Raw genomic sequence first — 20,712 nt, forward strand, 5'->3', positions numbered from 1 at the left:
TGGACCACCCGGGAATTCCCTGCATTTTCTTTTCTTCCTTATCCTCTGTCATCTCCTCAAGGGATGGGGACTCTGTTTTCTTCCTGGCTACTCCACAGAGCCCTGGGCAGCACCCAGAATGTTAAGTAAATACACGATGCATGAACAAATCAATGTGACTCTTGGCTGAACAAGAACTCTTAGGTTCTCTGGGTTCTCAATTTCCATATATGTGAAATGCGAATGGACTCAATCCTTCCCTTGGTAAGAATTAGTCCTGGGCTTCCCTGGTGGAGCAGTGGTTAAGAATCCACCTGCCAATGCAGGGGACACGGGTTCGAGCCCACGTCCAGGAAGATCCCACATGCCGCGGAGCAGCTAGGCCCATGGGCCACAACTACTGAGCCTGTACTCTAGAGCCCGCAAACCACAACTACTGAGCCCACACGCCACAACTACTGAAGCCCATATGCCTAGAGCCTGTGTTCCGCAATGAGAAGCCACCACCATGAGAAGCCCATGCACTGCAACAAAGAGTAGCCCCTGCTTGCCGCAACTAAAGAAAGACTGTGCACAGCAACGAAGACCCAACGCAGCCAAAAATAAAATAAATTTAAAAAAAAAAAGAAGGAAAAGAATTAGTCCCCCTTTCTCCAAAAAGGCTGTGAGCCTGACACTCAGATGCCCACAGTATAAGCACCATGGGCTGCTAACTCGCCCCAAGCAAACAGTCACCAATTCTGCATTTCTTCCTCCCACTGCTGCCTCCACAGATGCTCAATGGCCGGAACCTGAACAGCAGAGAAGGTCAAGTGCAGAGATGGGGAGGGGCTCCTGCAGTTACACAGCAATGGCTTTGGGCTCTGCGCCTTAAGGAGTGGGCCGTCTGGGAGGCTGAGACAGAGACAGCTCTGGGGAGCCCCACCTCAGTTGGAGCACTGGGGGCAGACGCCAGTCCACAGCCAGGCAGGACCAGGACTGCTGCTTAGAGGTGAGCCAACCCCAGGGAACCTCATGCAGGGTGGGCAAAGGAGGCCCCAGTAACTGATCCCCAGTGGAAGTGGGCTCTGGGCGAGGGGAGGAATCCCAGCTTCCTCTGTTGTTACTATTAATAACATAGTAGCCACTATGGGCCAAGTGTTGTGACATGTCCTCCCAGAAGCTTCTTCCTATGAGCCAGGGGTCCTGGTAGCTCCCCAGGACCAAAGTCACATGTGAGTGTCCGGCAGAGCCCAGCCTCAAGCCAGATCCAAATCTCACCTCGTTTCAAATCTACACTCTTCACAGCTGACTCATCCCCTCTCAGCCTCAGTTTTCTCATCTTTAAAATTGGCGTACACCCAAGGGACGTGAAATCGGGTGTTTAAACAAATACACATGCACACATGTTCACAGCAGCATTAGTCACGACCGCCAAAAGGAGGAAACAGCCCAAGTGTCCATCAAGTGACAAATGGATAAGCAAAATGTGGTCCATTCATACAATGGACTATTACTCAGCCATGAGAAGGAATGAAGCTCTGACACATGCTATAACGTGGAAGAACCTAGAAAATATGCCGAGTGAAAGAAGCCAGACACAAAAGGTCACCTTTTGTATGATTCCATTTATATGAAATGTCCAAAACAGGCCAATCCTTAGAGACAGAAAGCAGACTGGTGGTTGCCAGGGGCTGGGGGAGGGGGGTGGGGAGTGGCTGCTAATGGGAACAGGGCTTCTTTTCGGGAAAAATGGAAATGTTCTGAACTAAACAGAGGTGATGGTTGCACAATATCGTGAATGTACTAAATGTCACTGAATTGTTCACTTTAAAATAGTTAATTTTAGGGAGTTCCCTGGTTGCCTAGTGGTTAGGATCTGGTGCTTCACTGCCAAGGGCCTGGGTTCAATCCCTGGACGGGGAACTGATACCCCTCAAGCTGCGCAGCAAGGCAAAAAAAAAGGTTAATTTTGCATTATGTGAATCTCACTTCAGTGGGAAAAAAAAAGGGGAGGGGCATAGAGACCACTTCCTTCCAGGATTGTGAGTGGGGCTCAGTGACAAATAAACATAGTTGCCCTTTATCTTGCTCTCTCGCTGTCACCCCAGCCGGCCTCACTGCAGCGCCCCCTTGAAGTCAGATCTGCACCGGGTCCACCTTCTCTAACTTTACCTGCCATCTAGAACGTTTCCTGCCTGGGTCACCCTCCCGGGCCACCACCATAGCTATACCTCCTAAGATCATACTGGGTACTCGGTGACCTCCAGACTTTGACCCTCATCCTCACAACAACCTTGCGAAGTGGGGAAAGTGAGACTCAGAGAGTGGAAGCATCCTGCCAAGGCTCAGGAGCAGGAAATGGAGCCCCCAATCTCCGACTCCGAGGCTATGCCCTCTCCAGCACCCCATGCTGACTCCCTCTCCTCCTTTTCTTCAGGCATTCAATGAGCACTTATTGACAGCTTCCTATGCCCCAGACCCTGTGACGGGCACGGAGTACATGCTCCAGACAAGGCTGAGACAGCCCTACCCCCAGGAGAACAGTCTCGCTGAAAAGAAATTGAACAAACACCCTCACTGTACTGGGTTGAATGGTGTCCCCCCAAAGACATGTCCACCTGGAACCTCGAAATATGACCTTTTTTGGGATAAGGGTCTTTGCAGATATAATTAAGGTAAGGATCTCGAGATGAGATTATCCTGGATTGGGTGAGGGAGCTAAATCCAATGACTTGTGTCCCTAGAAGAAGAGGTAAATCCAAACAGAGGGAAGGCCATGTGAAGATAGAGGCAGAGATTGGAGGGATGTGGCCACAAGCCAAGGAATGCCTGGAGCCACCAGAAGTTGGACGAGGCAGGGAAGGATCCTCCTCTAGAGCCTCCAGAGGGAGCACAGCTGCCGACACTTTGATTTCAGACTTCTGGCACGGCAGAAGGGCTGGTCAGTGTGGTCTCGTGCACCCTCCCATGTTCTTCAAACCCACCACAGGTCTCTTCCTCCAGGAAGCCTTCCTGGCTGCTCAGCAGAGACCCCATTTCCCCTCTGCCTAGTCTGGCTGCCTAGCCTGTGTCCAGATTGGGGCCTTGCCATGTTTCCAGCCTCTTGAATCCAGCACTGACTGGCAGCAAATCTGTCGGTGAATGAATAATATTTTCTTGTGCTGGCTCTGCTCTGGCTTTCCTTCGTTGCTTCCAGCCTTGCAGCTCTCTTGGGCCTCCCAGTGTCCGCACTATCACCCCAGAACCCAGCCCCCACTGGCTTCTCCTACAGGGGGAGAGGGTCCCCAGCCCGAGCTCCCTGTGTGTGACTTCTTTTAGGGAAGAGCAGAAAAACCCAACATTGAAGACAGATGGAGCCGAGTTTGCACCTTCTCTGCAATTTTTTTTTTAAGTTACCATTTACAGAGTGTTTTCAATGCCCAGAACTGTGCATTCTCGTGTATTCTCACCACACCTCTGAACGGTTATTAGTGTCCCCATTTTAGAGATGGAAACGTGATGGCTCTTACGCTCATCTGGTGGGAATGTCAACTGGTACAACCACTTGGGACAGCCGTTTGGCAATATTTGCTAAAAGGGAGTATTTGTACACTCTGTGGCCTAGCAATTCCAGCCTTGGGCATTTTACGAGTGTCCTGGGGCTGCCGCAACAAATGACCACAAACGGATGGTTTAAAACAGAAATTTACTCTCTCACAGTTCAAGAGGCCAGAAGTCCAAAATCAAGAGGTTGGCAGGGTTGGTTCCTTCTGAGGGCTCCGAGGGAGAATCACGCCTCTCTCCCAGCTTCTGGTGTTGTCTGCCATTTTTGTCATCCCTTGACTTGCAGCTATACCACTCCAATCTCTGCCTCTATCTTCACATGGCCTTCTTCTCATATCTCTCTGCATATTCATTTCTGTCCCTAACCAAGACACTCTCACTGGATTTGGGGCCCACCTTAATCCAGTTTGATCTGGATTCTTAGCTAAATTCCATCTGCAAAGACCCTATTTCCAAACAAGGTCACATTCTGAGGTTCCAGGTAGACATGAATTGGGGGGGATTTGGGGCACCACTCAACCCACTACAGGTATCCCTCCAACAGAAAGGAGGACAGGGATTCACCAAAATATGTAAACATAAATGGTCATAGCAGCCCCAAACTGGAAACAGCCCAAAGGTTCATCAACAGGTTGATGGATAAACAGACAACGACATGGTCAGTGGTGGAATACTATGCAACAAGGAAAAAGAATGACCCACTACTACATGTATCCCACAAGGGATCTCACCAACGCTAAGCAAAAGAAACAAAAAGGACACGTGTTGTGATTCCATGTACTTGAAATTCACAAACAGGCCACACTAAACTGTGGTGACAGAGGTTGGGCCAGGGGGCCACCTGGTGGGGATCATCAGGGAGGCAAATCAGTGACCACAAAGGGACACGGGGCCTTGGGGTGATGGAAATGTCCTATATCTTGATTATGGGGCAACGGGGGATTACATTTGTCAAAATTCATTGAGCACTTAACATGGTTGTATTATTAAATGTAAAGTTTGCCTCATTAAAGCTGATTTATTAAACAAAAATAGGGAGTTCCCTGGTGGCCTAGTAGTTAAGATTCCGGTGCGTTCACTGCCGTGACCCAGGTTCAATCCTTGGTAGGGGAACTGAGATCCTGCAAGCTGCATGGCACGGCAAAAAAACAAAAACAAAACAAAACAAAAAAACAGGTCGGGGCTTCCCTGGTGTACAGTGGTTGGGAATCCGCCTGCCAGTGCAGGGGACATGGGTTCGAGCCCTGGTCCAGGAAGATCCTACATGCCGTGGAGCAGCTAAGCCTGTGTGCCACAACTACTGAGCCTGCGCTCTGGAGCCCGCGTGCCACAACTACTGAAGCCCGTGCATCTAGAGCCCGTGCTCCGCAACAAGAAAAGCCACCGCAATGGGAAGTCAGTGTACCACAACGAAGACTAGCCCCGGCTCGCCGCAACTAGAGGAAGCCCGTGCGCAGCAAGGAAGACCCAATGCAGCCAAAAATAAATAAATAAATTAATTAATTTTTTAAAAAAAGCAGGTCGGATGGAGCCAAGGGGACAGAGGTCAGATGTGGGGCTGCCTCTGGGAAGTGACTGGAAGCGGGCACAAGGAAGCCCCTGGGGGCTGGTGGGTACTCTGTATTTGGGTCACAGGAGTGTTACCATTCATTGGGCTGCACAGTAAAAATGGGTGCACCTTGCTGTTTGTAAGTTACATTGGATTGAAAAGAAAAAACCTGGGGCTCAGAGAGGTAAGTAACTCACCCAAGGTTCCAGCAGGATAGTGTGAGAGCTGCCTACCCTGGAGCTCATCACCACCTCCTGGTCTCATCACCCCCTCTCTCCATTCAATCAACAAGCACTTATTATGCACCTAGGGATTCAACCGTAAGCACACGAGACCCGATCCCCGTCCTTCATGTTCCAGAATATTCTGGAATGTATATTCTAATGGGAAGGACAAACCTGAGACATACAAACCAATCAATGGCCAAGATCTTTCCAGATGTGATCATTGCCATGAAGGCAATGGGCTGAGAGTGACCGAGCGGGGAAGGACTGCTTTAACCAGGAGGTTGGGGAGAGCCTCTTTGAGGAGGTGATGTCCCAGCTTTAATAAAGCAGGAGACAGAATGTTCTAGGGTGTTCTGGGACATTCCAGAACATTGTGGAAGGGCCCAGAATGTTCCAGAATATTCCAGGGGGCGGTACTGTGTATGGATCAAGCCGGGTGCCTGAAAGAGCCTGAGGAACAGAGGTGAGACCACATTGGCTGGGTTGACATGGGCAAGGCTTGGAGCTAGGAGGGAGCGTGTTGACAAAGATGTATTGACAGCAGCCTCCTCAATGTGTGGGACACAGCTGTGACCGAGACTGCTACAGTGTCGCATCATTTATTAAACCAATCATCACACAAGCAAAGAAGCCATAACTTAATTGTCAACATGATAGAGGCTTGAGCTGGAGCGTAGTGAGTTAGGGGGGCTGGGCTGAGTCACGAGTTCAAGGAGAGACATTCGGGCTGAAAAGTTGGCTAGGAAGAGATCAGAGTCTTCCAGCCAGAGGGAACAGACTGTGTGGGGACTGTTGGAGCCACAGGAACCTGGTGGGACTGGGTGTGAAGGGGGTGGTGGGCAGCATCACGTGACACAGGACCCCTGGAGACTTCAGTTTCCCTGTTGGGCTCACACTTGGCCCCAAGCAGGGACTTAAGCAATCCTCAGCTGGGATCTGACTTAAGCAATCCTCAGCTGGGATCTGGCCTGCACCTGCCCCCCTCACAGAAGAGAAAGACATGAGTCCCCATTCTTCCCTCCAAGATCTTGCAGAGTGTCTCCAGGGACGCCTCCCTCCCTCCCTTCCCACCCCTAGGCCCAGAACTCAGGCCTGTCGCCAGGGAACCAGGACCGCAGGTTGCCATGGCAACCCTCACTACCCAGACACATGGGCGCTCCCGCTTGTTGCCATGACACCAGCCACCCACCCACCTTCCACCAGGCCTGCACTGGGGTACGAGAGGAAGGCGGAGGGAGCGGCAGAGAGGGTGGCATCCCAGATGCCTTGCGGAGCTGGGGGGAGGGCTGGGGACAGACGAGGAAACTGAGGCTCAGAGAGCTGCAGCAAGTCAGGACTTATCTGTGGGTAAGCTCTGTGGACACCTGCCCCTGGGAGGAGCCTCTGATGGAGGTGAAGGTCTCCCTCTCTCCTAAGACTCCAGAAGAGTCTTCACTTGGCACTTGAGGCCCCTTCTCCAGTGAAGCCCTCAGAACGGCAGGTTATGTGAGTAGGTATTACTTTTCTCTGAATGTACACACACACCTTCAACACGCATACCCGTGCACCTGGGACACCCTCCCTTCTCCCCGGATTCTACCCATCCTTCAAAGCCCAGTTCAGCTGCCACCTCTTTCAGGCAGCCATCAGTCACCACCAGCTTGGAAGGGAATCCTCTCTCACCTCCACACATCTACAGGGCTCACAGTTTCTACCCGCACCAAATGGCGTTACGCATTCCACAACTATGAGGGATCCGATCTGGGCCCAACCCTGGGCTGTTCACCGGGGTTTCAAGAACTAATGCACTAGGGACTTCCCTAGTGGCGCAGTGGTTAAGAATCTGACTACCAATGCAGGGGACGCAGGTTCGAGCCCTGGTCCGGGAATATCCCACATGCCGCAGAGCAGCTATGCCCGTGCGCCACAACTGCTGAGCCTGCACTCTGGAGCCCACGAGCCACAACTACTGAGATTGGGTGCCACGCTACTGAAGCCCACGTGCCTAGAGCCACCGCAATGAGAAGCCCACGCACCGCAACCAAGAGTAGCCCCTGCTTGCCGCAACTAGAGAAAGCCCGTGCGCAGCAATGAAGACCTAATGCAGCCAAAAATAAATTAATTAATAAATTTTAAAAAAATAATTAATGCACTAGGGAATTCCCCAGTGATCCTGTGGTTAGGACTTCATGCTCTCACTGCCAGGGACCCTGGTTCAATCCCTGGTCCGGGACCTAAGATCCTGTAAGCCATGAAGCAAGGCCAAAAAAAAAAAAAAAGATTTAATGCACTAGACACACAGCAGCATACAAACAAAGCTCTCTGCCCTTGCAGCTCAGTCTTGAGAGAGGGGAGGGAGGACAAAGAGACCGGGATCAGTCACAACTTTTCAGTTCCAAGGAACCCAACACAAACTGGCTTAAGCCAAAAAATCAAGGACAAGATGGCTTCAGGCACAGCCTGATCCAGGACTTCCAGCAAAGGCATGAAGATACTGTCTCTTTCCATCCCTCTAGCTTCGGACTGACATTCTCCCAGCTCAACAACCCCACTTAACAGGGCATGTCTCTCTCCCAATAAATCCCACCAATACCAGAGGAAGCTTGGGTCATGCTGCTCAACTTCCCCTGAGCCACATAGCTTTGATCAAACCAAACCAGAGTTCTGTTAGAGAGCAAGATGAGGGTGACAAGGTGACAGGTAGATTCCTACCAAGTCTATGATGGTGTTCTGAGCAGAGGGAGCAACTATAGCAAAGGTCTGGAGGCTGGAACATTGATGTCCCTTATGTCTTCAGACTAAAAGTTTGGAGGAACATAAGAGGTGGTGGCTGCCAGCTTGGTGAGGATTAAAAGCCCTTAAAAGGTAAGCAGAGGAGGTACTTCCCTGGTGGTCCAGTAGGTAAGACTCTCGCGTGCATGCCGCAACTAAGAGTTCACATGCCACAACAAAAACAAAAAAAATCCCGCATGCCACAAGTTAAAAAAAAAAAAAAAGAAAAGGTAAGCAGAGGAAATTAGGTGGTGTCCGAGGGCAACAGGGAGCTTGTAGGAGAGGGACAAGGTCAGACTTGTGTAGAGAATGGATGTGACTAGGTGAGGCTGCTTCTGGGGTCTGAGAGGGAAACAGGGAGACACCCAAGCAAAAATAATTACTGGTCACCTGCTCCATGCCAGTTCACATGTGAGACCCTAGGGAGCTGCCTTCCTGGAGCTCATAAAATTATGTTAAACGAGGCTGACATTGAAGCAAATAATTATTAATCGACTGTAAATGTGGTAAGCACAGGGAAGACGAACGGGGAGCTGAACATGGGTATAACAGGGGATGCTGGCCGAGTCTGGGGTGGTGGGGATGTCTTTGGTTGAGGAGGAACCCTTTTTGTTGAGAACTTTGGTAGAACAGGGCTTCGAGGGTGTTGCTGGCAGAGGGAGATGCAAGTGTAAAGGCCCTGGGGCTGGAAGAAACAAGGTAGGTTCGAGGGATCCAGAAAGAACCCATGTCAGCAAGGGACAAAGCCTCTGTAGAAGCGGTTGGAGATGCTAATTGGGCCAAGTCATGGGGGTCTTTGTTGGTTCATGTGGATATTTGGGCTCCTCATGGCAGCACTAGACCCCAGAATTAGGGTAATCATTTAAATAGATAATGGTGATAATCGCACAACATTGCAGATGTACCTAATGCCCCTGAATTGTGCTCTTAAAAACTGGCTAAAATGGCAAATTTTATGTGATGCATATCTTTTACCACCACGAAAAAATAGAGGAAAAACCTTAAATGTACATCAACTCAAACTAAAGAACCAGGAAACAGTCCTTGAGTCGCACTAGCCAGGGCTGTGCAACACCATGTGGCTGCGGGTGGCGCAGAAAGAACGTTTCCGTCATCACACAATGTTCTGCTGGGCAGCGCTGGCCTGCCATCACGTCTCACCTCTGCCCAGGTCTTATTTCCTGGTGACATTCCCGGGGCTGCTCTGAAACCCTACACTGGGCCCAGAAATGTACTCAGGGGCCTAAATTGTCTTTATGTTGAATCCTGATGCTCATGATATCAGGCAGGGTCCTGGCAGCAAGCAGGAGCCAGTCAGAATGGAAGATTCAGGAGAGCAGTAATAAAGGGGATATTTACAAAGGCGCCGCAGGGTTGGGTAACTGACATGGGGTGGTGCAGCACACAGGATGGGCAACAGTGGGGAGCTGTTAACACGCCCAGGCTGAAGGCTCATTTGGTGGAGTTGTGGCATTGGGTTGGAGGATGCAGGGAGAGAAACAGGGAGAGAAACCCCCAACTTCTCACTCCTCCTTCCTTCCACCTCCTGCTGGTGGCCCCCAGGCTGACTCTAGCAGAGGCTGAGGGCCCAAGTGAATCAACCTCCCAGGACACCGGGCGGGGTGAAGGGTGGTGGGGCAGATCATCAGCCCCACTCAGCTCTCTCTAACTCACCTTCCCCCAACCAGTCACTCATCACCCACAGGCCTCCATCAGACCTTGGAAATCTGTGCCACATTGACCACCATGTCCCTCATCCCAAACTCTTCCCAGGAGATGCGGCCCCCACCAGCCAAGAATCTCTGGTTGCCAGCAACAGAAACAACTCTAGCCTACTTAACCAAAAGATTTACTGGGAGGATCTTGGGGAGTCTGCAGAATGGACAGGAAGGATGGAGTGCCATGGCTGTGGCCTCATCAGGGTGGGCTGTTCCTGTCCTACAAGACTCCTCTTGAATGCAAAGTGCAGGAAAGAACGCCAAGTCTGGACCTCTTGGGTAAGGAAGGGGAGAGAACCTGTGGACAGGACCCTGAGACTGCCCCCAACGGGGCAGAGCTCCATCCCAAAAAGAAAGGCAGATGGAAGCCAGGTGGTGACAAAGTTAACAAATGTCCTCTTCAAGATGTGACCTGTCCATTTCACAGGAGCCACATGGAGGCCCAGGAAGGGGCACTGACCCACCTGGGCCAGGCAGGTGGCCCAAGCCGCTTATCCAGAGTCACCCCTAGTTAGGAATGTGATGTGCGCTGGGTAGCAGAGGGGCTGTCCTTCCAGGTGTCAGCTGGTTCTCACCACTCAAGCCACGGGGAGTTCCCGAAGTTCACCTCCCGCATCTCAGAAAGGGCCTGGTGGGCAGGGGTCATGGCCACGTTCAGGCCAGTCCCCAAGAGACAGGTGGAAAGACCAACAGAAGCAGGCTCAGTCCAAGATGGGTTTTATATCATGGTTTATTCCTCCTGACCACCATGCTGCAACTCCCAGCCTGGAGCTACCCACCACCTCCCCTCTTGGGGGTGGGGGGCCTCCTCTCACGAGGCTACATCTCCGGTGGTGGGGTGGGGAGAAAGGGGGAAGCCCAGGAACGAAGCGGCTCCCCTGTGGCCTCAGCCCCCCAGAGGGGAGAAAGGAGGAAGGACGTAGGCAGCACAGAACTGGGGTTGAAATACTCAAGAAGCTACACGATAGAAGACAAAAGTAACACGCTCTGGGGAAGCGGGGTGTGGAGGAACCAAGGTCAGATCCTGCCCCCCAGGAGGGGCAGGGCAACCCCAGGATGGGGGGGGGAGGGGGGAGGGGTGGGACTGGGAAGAGAAGAAGAATTTGGGGAGAGGAGGAGCCCAAGGACCGTCCCACCCTGACCCGGACTCCTAGGCAACGGGCAAGTGAGACCCAAGGAGCTCCTGAACTTGGCAATGGAGGCCTACAGCTTGGTCAGGTCCAGCTTCAGCTTGTAGGGCGGGGGATTGTCTGCAAAGGCGTGCGACGGGGGAGGGTATAGGGGCCAGTCTGGCTCTACCATAAAGCCCTTGTGCTGCTCCAGAGACAGGGGCTGCAGGGGGAGGAAGAGGGAGCGAGGGCTATGAGTCCCCAACCTGGCAAGGCTCCTTCCCACCCCTGACCTGAGGTTGCCCCTACTAAGGGTGGGAGTTGTTTCCCCCATTTCATAAGGGAGTGAAGAAACTTGCCTAATGTCACGCAGCAAGTCAGGGGTCCCTGCCTCCATGGGAGAGGGGGCGGCTCTATCCAGACGAGGGAGCAGTTCTCCTCCCACCCCTGCCTGTGGGCCCCACCCACCTGGAACTTGAGGTGCTGGCCGGGTGCGGTCACCAGGGTGGAACAGCTCAGCCACAGCATCACCAGCACGGAAAGAAAGAGGCAGCAGGCCAGGATCCAGCGAGGAAGCCCGGAGCGCCTGCCCCACCCGGCAGGCACGCTCAGTGGCCCTAGTTGGGCCAGATAGTCACTCCCCTCTGGCCCCACCCCCCTCCACCATCCCCAAGGTTCTGCAACCCACCGGGACATGCAACTGAGGAAGTCGTTGTCCTGCAGCTCATCGGACTCCACCTTGGCCTTGCTGCTGGTCTTGACTCGAATCTTGGCCTTCCTTACCTTGTCCAAGGGGCCTACAGGGTCTGAGAGAATAGGTCACCTCTCAGCAGCCTCCAGGCCTTCGCCAAGAGGCGACAGCAGCCATGGAGAACAGAAAGGAGGCCAGGACCTGGGGCAATGGGGCATGGGGTCCTGGAATAAATCAGAACCCTGAAAGATGGACCACGGACCCCTGGGAGATGAACCATGGAACCCTGGGAGATGGACCATGGAAACGGGAGATGCACCATGGAACCCAGGGAGATGGACCAAGGAACCCCAGGAGCTGAGAGATGGAAATCCCAATCCTCAAGGGTTCATTTGTCAGGAGAACCCCTTGTGACAGTGGAGCCACCTGTGGAAGGAACACGGGTCTAGGCTTGGACCTTACCAACATGCACCTCCAAGGCCTCAGGGTGGGATCCCCGCCAGGTCACCTCCACTCGCTGCAGACGGGCCCCCTCGTGCCCCAGGCTCTCTACCACAGGCTGGGTCTGGGCCAGGAACAATACAGCACAGAGAAGCCCTTTAGAAAGGCACCATCTTGGCCCTAGGAGGCACCTCTCTGTGCCCCCTGTAGGTTACATTGTCCCAAGCCCAGCTGGCACCTAGTTCCCCTGGGGACAGAGAGGACACCCTCTATGGAGCTGTGAGCTGTGATACCAGGGATGCTGTTCCCTGCTAATGTGGGGCCCTGATTTGTCTTGCTCCTAAAGTAGGGATGTGATCCAAGGCATGCCAGTAGAATCACGGGGATTGGCTGAGAGGTTATCACATGACTGAACCAGGGCCAATCAGCTCAGTTAAAACCTCAGAGAGGTTGTCATCTAGAGCCTCAGGCATCCACCCTGCTGTGCGGAGGGATGTGCTTGCCTGAGAATAAAGCCACCAAAAAGGACAGCAGAGTCCAGCAGTGGAGTGAGACACTGAACCCCTGGATCCAGCTGTGCCTGAAGCTTGTCTCCTGTGGACTTTGCATCCCATGAGCCAAGAACCAACTCATCCCACCTTCTTAGCCTGACCACCCAACCACTACTCTAGCGCGGCCCCTGCCAGAGCCCTCACCTGGAACACCACCACCTTCCCATTGTCAGTCTGCAGGTAGTATGTCCAGGTGGAGGAGACGAAGCCCTGCGCCGAGTTGACAAGGTCATTGCAGAGGGTGGAAAACAAGTCCAGGAGCGAGAGGGCCCCACTTGGAGCTTCCAGGACTTTTCTCTGCCAGGGGGAGGCCCAAGGCACAGAAATGTCACCAATGTAGGGCATTAACCAGTGGGAGGGGAGCTGGGAGAATTGATTGTGATCAAAATTCACTAAGTGGTTTGAGGCAACAGGGCTTCATACAATGAACACAGACCTCAGCACTGTATTTGGCGGACTGTGTGCCCTTGGGAAAGTGGATTGCCCTCTCCGAGCCCTGAAATGGGGATGATTCTCTTCCCTCGTGGGGTTGCTATGAGATTTCAACTAGACAATGGTACAAGTGCCTAACATGTAGTAGCTACTATTATTAAAAATATCACCATCATTGTTCTTATTTTGACAGCATCAGGAGAGAACTCAGAATAGGAAGAAATGATAGTGCACTGTGCTTTTATGAACAGTGAAAGCCTGGAAGGGGTGGAGGAAAATGAGTGAAGAGGGAAAGGGCTTTCTGGGGAATCCCAGCCCATGCGTTTCTGGCTGTGATGAAGGATTTCCTGTGCCTCAGCTTCCCCTGATGCAGCGTTTTCTAGACTCTCTCACAGACTATGATAGGTGAGCAGTTATTATTTCTCCCTGGAGTGGGGGGAGGGGTACTACCTGTGTGCCTGGGAGGCTGCTCCCTGCACCTCCGTTCTGAGCCACCCCAGATGAGAGTGGCCACTTGTTCCTCACGAGGAACGTGATTAGACCAGTAGCTGGCATGTAGGTGGTCAGTAGTCAGCTCTTGTGGCACTAAAGATGAGGGAGGTGAGGGGTGGTCACAAGCCCTAGTGGCACTGGCTTTAAATCCCACCTCTGCACAGCCCTGTGTGACCTTGGCCAGTTGCTCTGTGGGCATGGAATGAGGATGACACTGTCTCAGGTGCCTCCGGGTGGCCCAAGGAATTGAGGACAGGCTGAGGTCAGGCCTGGACCAGGACAAACGCTTGCTAAGTAATGTAAACGGTGGCTGTTTCGGCGGCAGCAGGGGAGGGGAGGGGGAGAAGTCACAGAGATGATAATTGAGTCTTGGGATGTGAAATGGCTTAATCAAGGACACCCAGTAGGCCCCGAATGGAATGGAGAGCTTCAGAGACGCTGGATGTGAGTGCAGATTTGGGGGGTAGAGGAGAGGGGGGATGGGCCTGGGGCCACAGGTGGGAGGGCGCCCACCTTCTGCTCCAGCTCGGGCTCGGCTTCGGGCTCCGGCTCTGGATTCTGGCTCCAGCAGCCCTCGCTGCAGGCCTGCTGCTCTGTCTCCTTCACGTAGGCCTCCACACAGGCTGCAAGAGGCAGGAGAGGGGGACTGGGGGCACAGCCCTTCCCAGGCCACCTCTCCCCACCCTGGCCCACCCATCCAGCCCTTACCTGCTTCACACTCAGCCTGTGTGGCATTGGGCTTGGAACTCCTGGCCACGAATCGACAGATGGAGAAGAGGCGGCAGCCTCGCTCGCAAGCACTGATCAGGACGGCCCTATTATGCGCATTCGCTTTCCGGGACTCAGTGGGGTCCTCCTCCAACTCCTCCTGGAAGCGAAGATGTGGGGTTCAGGCCAGGGGAGGGGCAGGAGGAGGGCAGCGCTGGAAGCCCTCATGTGAGGAGGTAGAAGATTTGATCCCCCCCAAACCTTCTAAGGAGTTTGGGATGAAGTTGGGGAGGAGGCCAAGCATATTAGCAGGGGCTCTTAGCTCTGATGAGGAGAGAGGGAGAGGGGGCTTGAGAAAGAATAAACAACGGAGGTTGCTGGGTTTGGGTAATGGCTGGAAAACTGGGGAAGATCGAGGGAAATGGTCCCCCCCAAGGATCCAGGGAGGAGGGCTTCTCAGGCCTGAAGAAGGAGGGGGGGCTCAGAGGAGGTTTTGTCACCCTTCAGGCCTGGGAAAATTGGGATCCGACTGGGGGGGCATGAGGATAGGAGTGGGGGCTGGTAGCTCTGAGGGGGGGAGGAGGAGGATGTGGAAGCTGCTAGGGTAGAGGGGGAGGAGAAGGGGACTGTCAGGCCTGAGGAAAGTGGGGGTTGGACGCCCCAAGGGTCCTTGCGCAGCAGTGTGGAGCCAGAACCCTCTAGGTAGCATCGGGAGCCCCAGTCTCCTCCCTGCCTCAGGCTTGGAGAGACTCCAGCAACACCGAATTCATCGGAAGGACCCGCATCCCTAAACCCTCCCCCATCAGAGGGACCCCACGGCCCCTCCCCTGCGGGAGGAACATCCCCATCCTCATCGGAGGGACCCCCGACCCCTGAGCTCACCACCATCGAAGGAACGCCAGCCCTTCCCCCACCAGAGGGACCCACCCCCATTGGAGAGCCCCCTTCCCTGACCCCTTCCCCCTCCGAGGAACCCTTGTCTCCCACTCCGAATGGGGGGAATCGCATCCTCAACCCATCCCCCATTGGAGAGATCTCTGGTCCTCCCGCTGGCGCCGCATGCGCTTCACCTGAGCGGGCTGCGGATTAGGGTAGCGGTCTCGGCACCGCAGCTGGCAGCTCTGCGTGTCCCCGAGCTGCAGGGCGAAGGGGTCGCGGGCAGGCGGCGCGGGGGTGGCGGGCGGAGGCTGCAGCAGCAGCAACAGGAGCGGCATCAGGGCGACCGAAGCCATGGCCAGGCCGGGCGCAAGGAGCGCGGGGGACGCCGGCTCCTGGCAGGCGCGGAGGATGCGGCGGCGGCGGCGGGGACCGGTTAGCTGACGTCACCCGAGCGAGGCAGCCTGGGAAGGGGGGGTGGGGGATGCGGAGAACTGGCGGGGGAGCGGCGCTGCGGCACCGTCAGGGTGCGGGCAGGGCGAGGCAGGTGGATCGTGGCCCCTGCCGTCTGTCCCATCTCGGGGGTGCCATGACACCTCCCTAGTATCCACGCACGAGGGATCTCAGCCATCGCTAGGGGCCAAAAGGAAACAAATAGGGTGGTAGGATGGGGGAGAGATCTATTCTCCAGGGAATCAAGGAAGGCCTCCCGGATAGGCAACGTTGGAGCTGGCCACGCGAGGAGGCCGAAGGAACAGCGAGGGCCCTGAGGAGGGGATGAGCTTGTTGGAAAAGGAAGTAGGAGGGCGGTGGTCGTGGCTGGAACCCAGCCAGAGAGTGGAGATGGAGGGTCGTGAGTGTCGCAGAGCTGTGTCAGAGAAGGCCTTCTGAAGGTCTGTGTCATCATCTACTTTGGTACCCAAGTCAGAGATCCGGTAACGTGTGCAGTTTGCCTCCTTTAGGAAGCCCTCCCAGACCCTCCAGGGCTCCCCCAGCCTCTCCTCCCTCTGACCCAGCCCTGATCTACAAACCTGGGGGATCTGGTCCCTGCTCTCCCAGACTAGGGGCCCCTCGGCCTGGGGCTGAGAGGGAGGCGGCACAGAGATGTTGATAGGGGCGATGGGGTGCTGCTAAAATTTCTAATTCTCATGGGAAAACTTGGGACAAGCAGGAACATTTCTGACTTCCATCGTACTCCAAGGTGACAAGAGCGTAGCCCCATGAATCTTGGGTTAGGAGGTCCCCCTAGCTTCCTCTCCGGCAGGCATGGGAGTGAGGGCTCCCCTCTAAGCCTGAGACCTTGCAAAAATGACACCCTCCCTCTCTCTGGCGTGCCCCGCGCAGGTGTCTGCCGCCTGCGCATCTTCCATCCACCCTCTGCCTCAGCAGACAGGGCGGCAGCCACTCGGGGTCGGCGTGTCAGAGGGCGCCGTAGGTTCCGGCCGAGGAGGAGGGGACTGGGGGGGTGATGGCTGGCAAGCCCCCTCCCCCGGCCGGCCGCCGCCCTTTCATCTCCGCGCCTCGACCAGCCCCCACATGGCTTAATCAGGCGCGGCTGTGCCTGGCGGACCCTGAACATCTGGATCCCCGCGCGGCCCTCCCCCGTCCCGCCCCTCCCGGGCTAGGCTGCCGCGACCCTGCGGCTAGGGCCTCCAGCCTGCGGTTTGCGCGAGAGCCAGGGAACCCCGCATCTAACCCACCGCGCGCCAGGCCTGCGCCTTGGGAAACAGCCATTGGTTATGACCAATACTGTTCCCCGTTTCACAGGTTGGGAAACCTAGTCCCCAGGACCCCTCCGCAGAGCCAGGTTTCAAGCCCACACATGTCAATTCCAGAGCCCAGCGCACTGAAGCCGTCCACAATTACTGTTCTTCATTCATTCCAAACAAAACACTTCCCAAGTATTTTCTTGTAACAACCTATAAGGAAGAACTGGCAGCGTTGTCCAAGTTACAGCTGAGGAAATTGAGGATCAGGGTGGCAAAGAGGGTCGGCCCGGGTGACAAGCGAGGGAAGCCAAGGGAGGTGGGCAGACCCCTGCCAAGACTAGGAGGTGGGGAGTCAGGGGAATCGGGCTTAAGAGGCGTCTCTTAAACCACAACAGGAAGGAAGGAGACCCGCGCCTTTTTAAAAGCGTAAGGGGAAACTGAGGCTGGAGGAGTTGGGACGCTGGCCTAGGTCGCTGGAGAGGAGTGTGAGGGTTTGATTGCCTCCCACTCACCCCCTTTTCCGCTGCAAGAGGCCGCCTGGGGCGGGAGCGGAAGGAGGACTTGACCCCGGCCCCCCAGGTGAGCCCCCGCGCCCCTCCTGCCGTTCCCGAGGGAGCAGGTCCAGGTGAGGGGCAGGCGGGCCGGCGGGCGGCCGGGGTCGGGTTTCAGGAAATCCGCCGACATTCCTTCGGGGCTTAAGAGGGAAAGTTGACTCGGCACCGCCCCTCGCCCCCCCCCACTTCCTACCCCCCGGGGCGGCAGGCGGTGGGGGGGGGGCGGGGGGAGGGCGCTGCGGCCGGCCTGGGCGTGAATCAGAGGCGGGCCGGGAGTCCGGGAAGCGGCAGCCGAGGTCAGGGCGGGCATCGGACAAGCGCCCTTTATCCCTTGCCGCCCTCGCCACGACCCTGCTGACCCCCACCCCCAAGCCGGGTACAGCCTGGGGAGCGGGCACGGCTCCCTGGCGCCGGCGGCTTGCAGACAGTGGGTGGGGGGAGGGGAAGGGACACAACTGTCACCCCCAACATAGCTGGCGCCTCCTGGAACCCAGACGTCCTAGGTTCTCCAGGGTGCGGAGAGGCAGGGAACCCAGGCCTCCGAGGCCCGGTAAACACTGGCCCTGACCTAGACACAGGCAGCTCTTCACTCCTGAGATCTCACCTCCAATGCCTATGGGGGCTGGATTTTTTTAAGTATAGACTGCACAAAGCTTGGGACCCAGGCAACCCAGCTCCCCAGGCTGAACCTCCAGGGTGGAAATGATAAAGCCCCGCCTTCTCTTGCACACATGTCCTGAACCTAGGTTCTGCTGTCCCAAGCCCACGTCCAGGCGAGCCCCTCACTGTCCCTGCTTCCTGGGCACACTGGCCTGGAACACAAGGCAGCTAATCCCATACTGAGGGGTCTCAACATGGGAGAGGCAGCTCTGTGCCCTCCTCACTCCCAATGGGACCCTGAAGGGGCTGTTACCACTGCCTCTCCCTGGGGCCCCCTCAGTGCCCTGGAATTATGCAGGGAGCTGGGCTGGAGGCTCTCCCCCAAGGTAATCCTTAGGTGCAAAGACTGAGGAGCCCCTCCCTCATGTGGGGCCCTCCCTCCATCTGCCACCTCAGTACATTCCCAGCCACCTTCAAGGACTTGGGTCAATATTTGTCAGAAGTTCCATCAACGCTCATTCCCCTTCCTGCACAAAGAGGTGGTGGGACTGATGAGGAAGGGGTTAAGCCACCTGGAGAACCAAGGGCAGGGAAGGGTGCACCTAGAGGCCAAATCACTTTCCTTAAAGTCAAAGGTTTGAGGTAAAGGTCACCCAGAGGGCAGAGGGTATGCTCCAAGGAAGGGCTGGGTGAACAACCCATACCCTTCTACAGGTAAGGATCAGAGAGGGGTGGCTACCAGGTTGGGTCACACAGCAAGTCCAGGGCCTGGCTGGGACCCCAGACAGCATGATTCACTGGGACTGAACTTTCTTGCTACTCTGAGGCACTGAGAATTCTCCATCCTTTCATTTTGCAAATGTTCACTGAGCTCTTCTCCTGTGGCCCGCACTGGGCCCAGCATGAGGTCCTAATGGCTCTCAGGGTGCTCACAGTCTGAAGAAAATATCTCAAGAGAAAGATGATGTTCGAAGAACTGTGCTACAAAGATAATTTAAAAAGGAGAAGGGGATGGAGGGTGCCTGGGAAGGTTGGGGGACCCCTCTGAGAATACTTGACCTGTGACCTGACGGAAGAGAAGGTGCTAACTGGGGGGAGATCTGGGGGAACTGCATTCCTGCAGGGGGAAAAGCAAATGTACAAAGACCCCCCTGATAATAAACAAGCCTATGTGTTTGGGAGAAACGGGTGCAGCAGCTGGAGTGGAGTGAGGGAGAGGAAGAGAGAGGATGAGAAGAGAGGAGAAAAGGAGGGGGGAGAGGGTGGCAGGGCAAAAAAGACCTGCTTTGCTTCTTTTAAAAGCTCCTTCTGGGGCTTCCCTGGTGGCGCAGTGGTTGAGAGTCCGCCTGCCGATGCAGGGGACTGGCACGTGGGGTTCGTGCCCCAATCCAGGAAGATCCCACATGCCGCGGAGCCGCTGGGCCCGTGAGCCATGGCCGCTGAGCCTGCGCGTCCGGAGCCTGTGCTCCGCAACGGGAGAGACCACACAGTGAGAGGCCCGCGTACCGCAAAAAAAAAGAAAGAAAGAAAGAAAAAGCTCCTTCTGCCTGCTGTACAGACGAGGGCAAGAGGATTTACCCAGGAAGCCTAGGAGGAGGCTGGGCGGCATCCCAGACGGAGATGGTGGGGCCTGGAGCCGGATGGGGTGGAGGAAAGGGGTCCGAATCTCAGAATGGGGATGTGTTTTGGAATCAGCCAACAGGATTTGCTGATGGATTGGACGTAGGGGATGAGCGAAGGAGAGAGTTGTCACGCGCACCTCCAGGTCTCTGGCCCGAGCATCTGGGTGGATGGGGGAGCCTTTTCCCGAGACTGGGGAATGACTGGGGAGGAGCAGAGACTGGGGAGGAAAATAATCAAGATTTTGCTCCAGAAGCCTGAAGTCCTCCAGGAGGGAGTCAAACGTTGCATGACAGAGGTTGTGGGGGAGGGGGTGGTATATATCCTGAAAACACAATTCCAGCCAAGAACTGCCACCTCCACTTAACTCTCTGGACCACCTGGCAGGTGGGACTATGGCCCCATTTTTCAGAGGTGACAAACTGAGGCTCCAAAAGAATGTGCCCCCGGTGCCAGACACTATGCTAAGTGTTTAGACCGTGGAGCCTTCTGCTACGTTGCAACTTCCCACAGAAACCCTTAGGCTGGCTAGGAGTCACCCACTGTGCTGAGGAGGAAACTGAGGCAGAGAGGCCTGGTGTGCCCCAGTAAACGACAGTGCAGTATGCCAGGGCTTTACTCTCTCCTTCACAAACCCATCCAGCGTCCAGATGGGGGACTAGAGGGGCGCACCCCGGACTCCATCCTTTAATCCTCTTTTCTGACAGTCTGAGGTCTGAGTTGGGGACCCAAGTAGCAGGGGTGGAGGGCAGCCGTGAGCAAACGAGATGGGAACTCCTGAGCCCTCCTCAGACACTTTTACCCGCTTGGCTCGTTAGGGACCAAGACGGAGGGTCCAGATCTCTAAGGGAACCCCTGGAAAGGGGAGTTAGAGCCCTTCCCCTCTGAGGGCACGCGGCTGGGGGCAGGGCTGCGACTCTAACAGCCCGGCTGAAGGCGGCCCCGGAACTCTCATTTCAGGCTCCCCCTCCACCGGGGCCTTGGAGGTCAGGAGCCCTTTTATCGTGGGCGCCCGAATCGGGTGGGGACTAAGAGGAGGGGGGTGAGGCGCCCGGGCCTGGAGGGGTCCCGAAACCCAAGCAGTGGCCAAAAATAATAACACGGAGAAGGATCCCTACGCAAAAAAAAAGAAGACAAACTATGCGTCGCTCGGGGCAGCCGGCGTTACCTGGAGTCGGCG

General features: G+C 55.4%; 1 protein-coding gene across 2 annotated transcripts; it reads right to left on the bottom strand.

Moving 5' to 3' along the window:
* Positions 1–10,461: 10,461 nt before the first annotated feature.
* Positions 10,462–15,491, bottom strand: TMEM59L (transmembrane protein 59 like). 2 transcript variants are annotated; one of them, XM_060006667.1, is made up of 8 exons: positions 15,244–15,491; positions 14,174–14,333; positions 13,979–14,088; positions 12,686–12,751; positions 12,012–12,114; positions 11,547–11,664; positions 11,327–11,444; positions 10,462–11,081 (listed from the first exon to the last, which is right to left on the bottom strand). In XM_060006667.1, exons 1-8 carry the CDS (start codon positions 15,403–15,405, stop codon positions 10,953–10,955), a joined length of 966 nt encoding a protein of 321 aa, XP_059862650.1. In that variant the 5' UTR covers positions 15,406–15,491; the 3' UTR covers positions 10,462–10,952. The 2 variants fall into 2 exon arrangements, with proteins under 2 accessions (XP_059862650.1, XP_059862649.1); XM_060006666.1 differs by having other exon boundaries at positions 12,686–12,838.
* Positions 15,492–20,712: the final 5,221 nt, after the last annotated feature.

The sequence above is a fragment of the Delphinus delphis genome, chromosome 3, assembly GCF_949987515.2.
Source record: "Delphinus delphis chromosome 3, mDelDel1.2, whole genome shotgun sequence".
In the NCBI taxonomy this organism is placed as follows: domain Eukaryota; kingdom Metazoa; phylum Chordata; class Mammalia; order Artiodactyla; family Delphinidae; genus Delphinus; species Delphinus delphis.

Bases quoted from the DNA above. Each gene is read 5' to 3' on its own strand.
- TMEM59L (XM_060006666.1), bottom strand. From the start codon at position 15,405: ATGGCTTCGGTCGCCCTGATGCCGCTCCTGTTGCTGCTGCTGCAGCCT. The intron at 11,445-11,546 runs GTGGGTTGCAGA...CGGGTGGGGCAG, and splicing joins TTCCTCAGTTGCATGTCCCG to GCGCTCCGGGCTTCCTCGCT. The intron at 11,082-11,326 runs GTGGGTGGGGCC...CTCCCCCTGCAG, and splicing joins GCCAGCACCTCAAGTTCCAG to CCCCTGTCTCTGGAGCAGCA.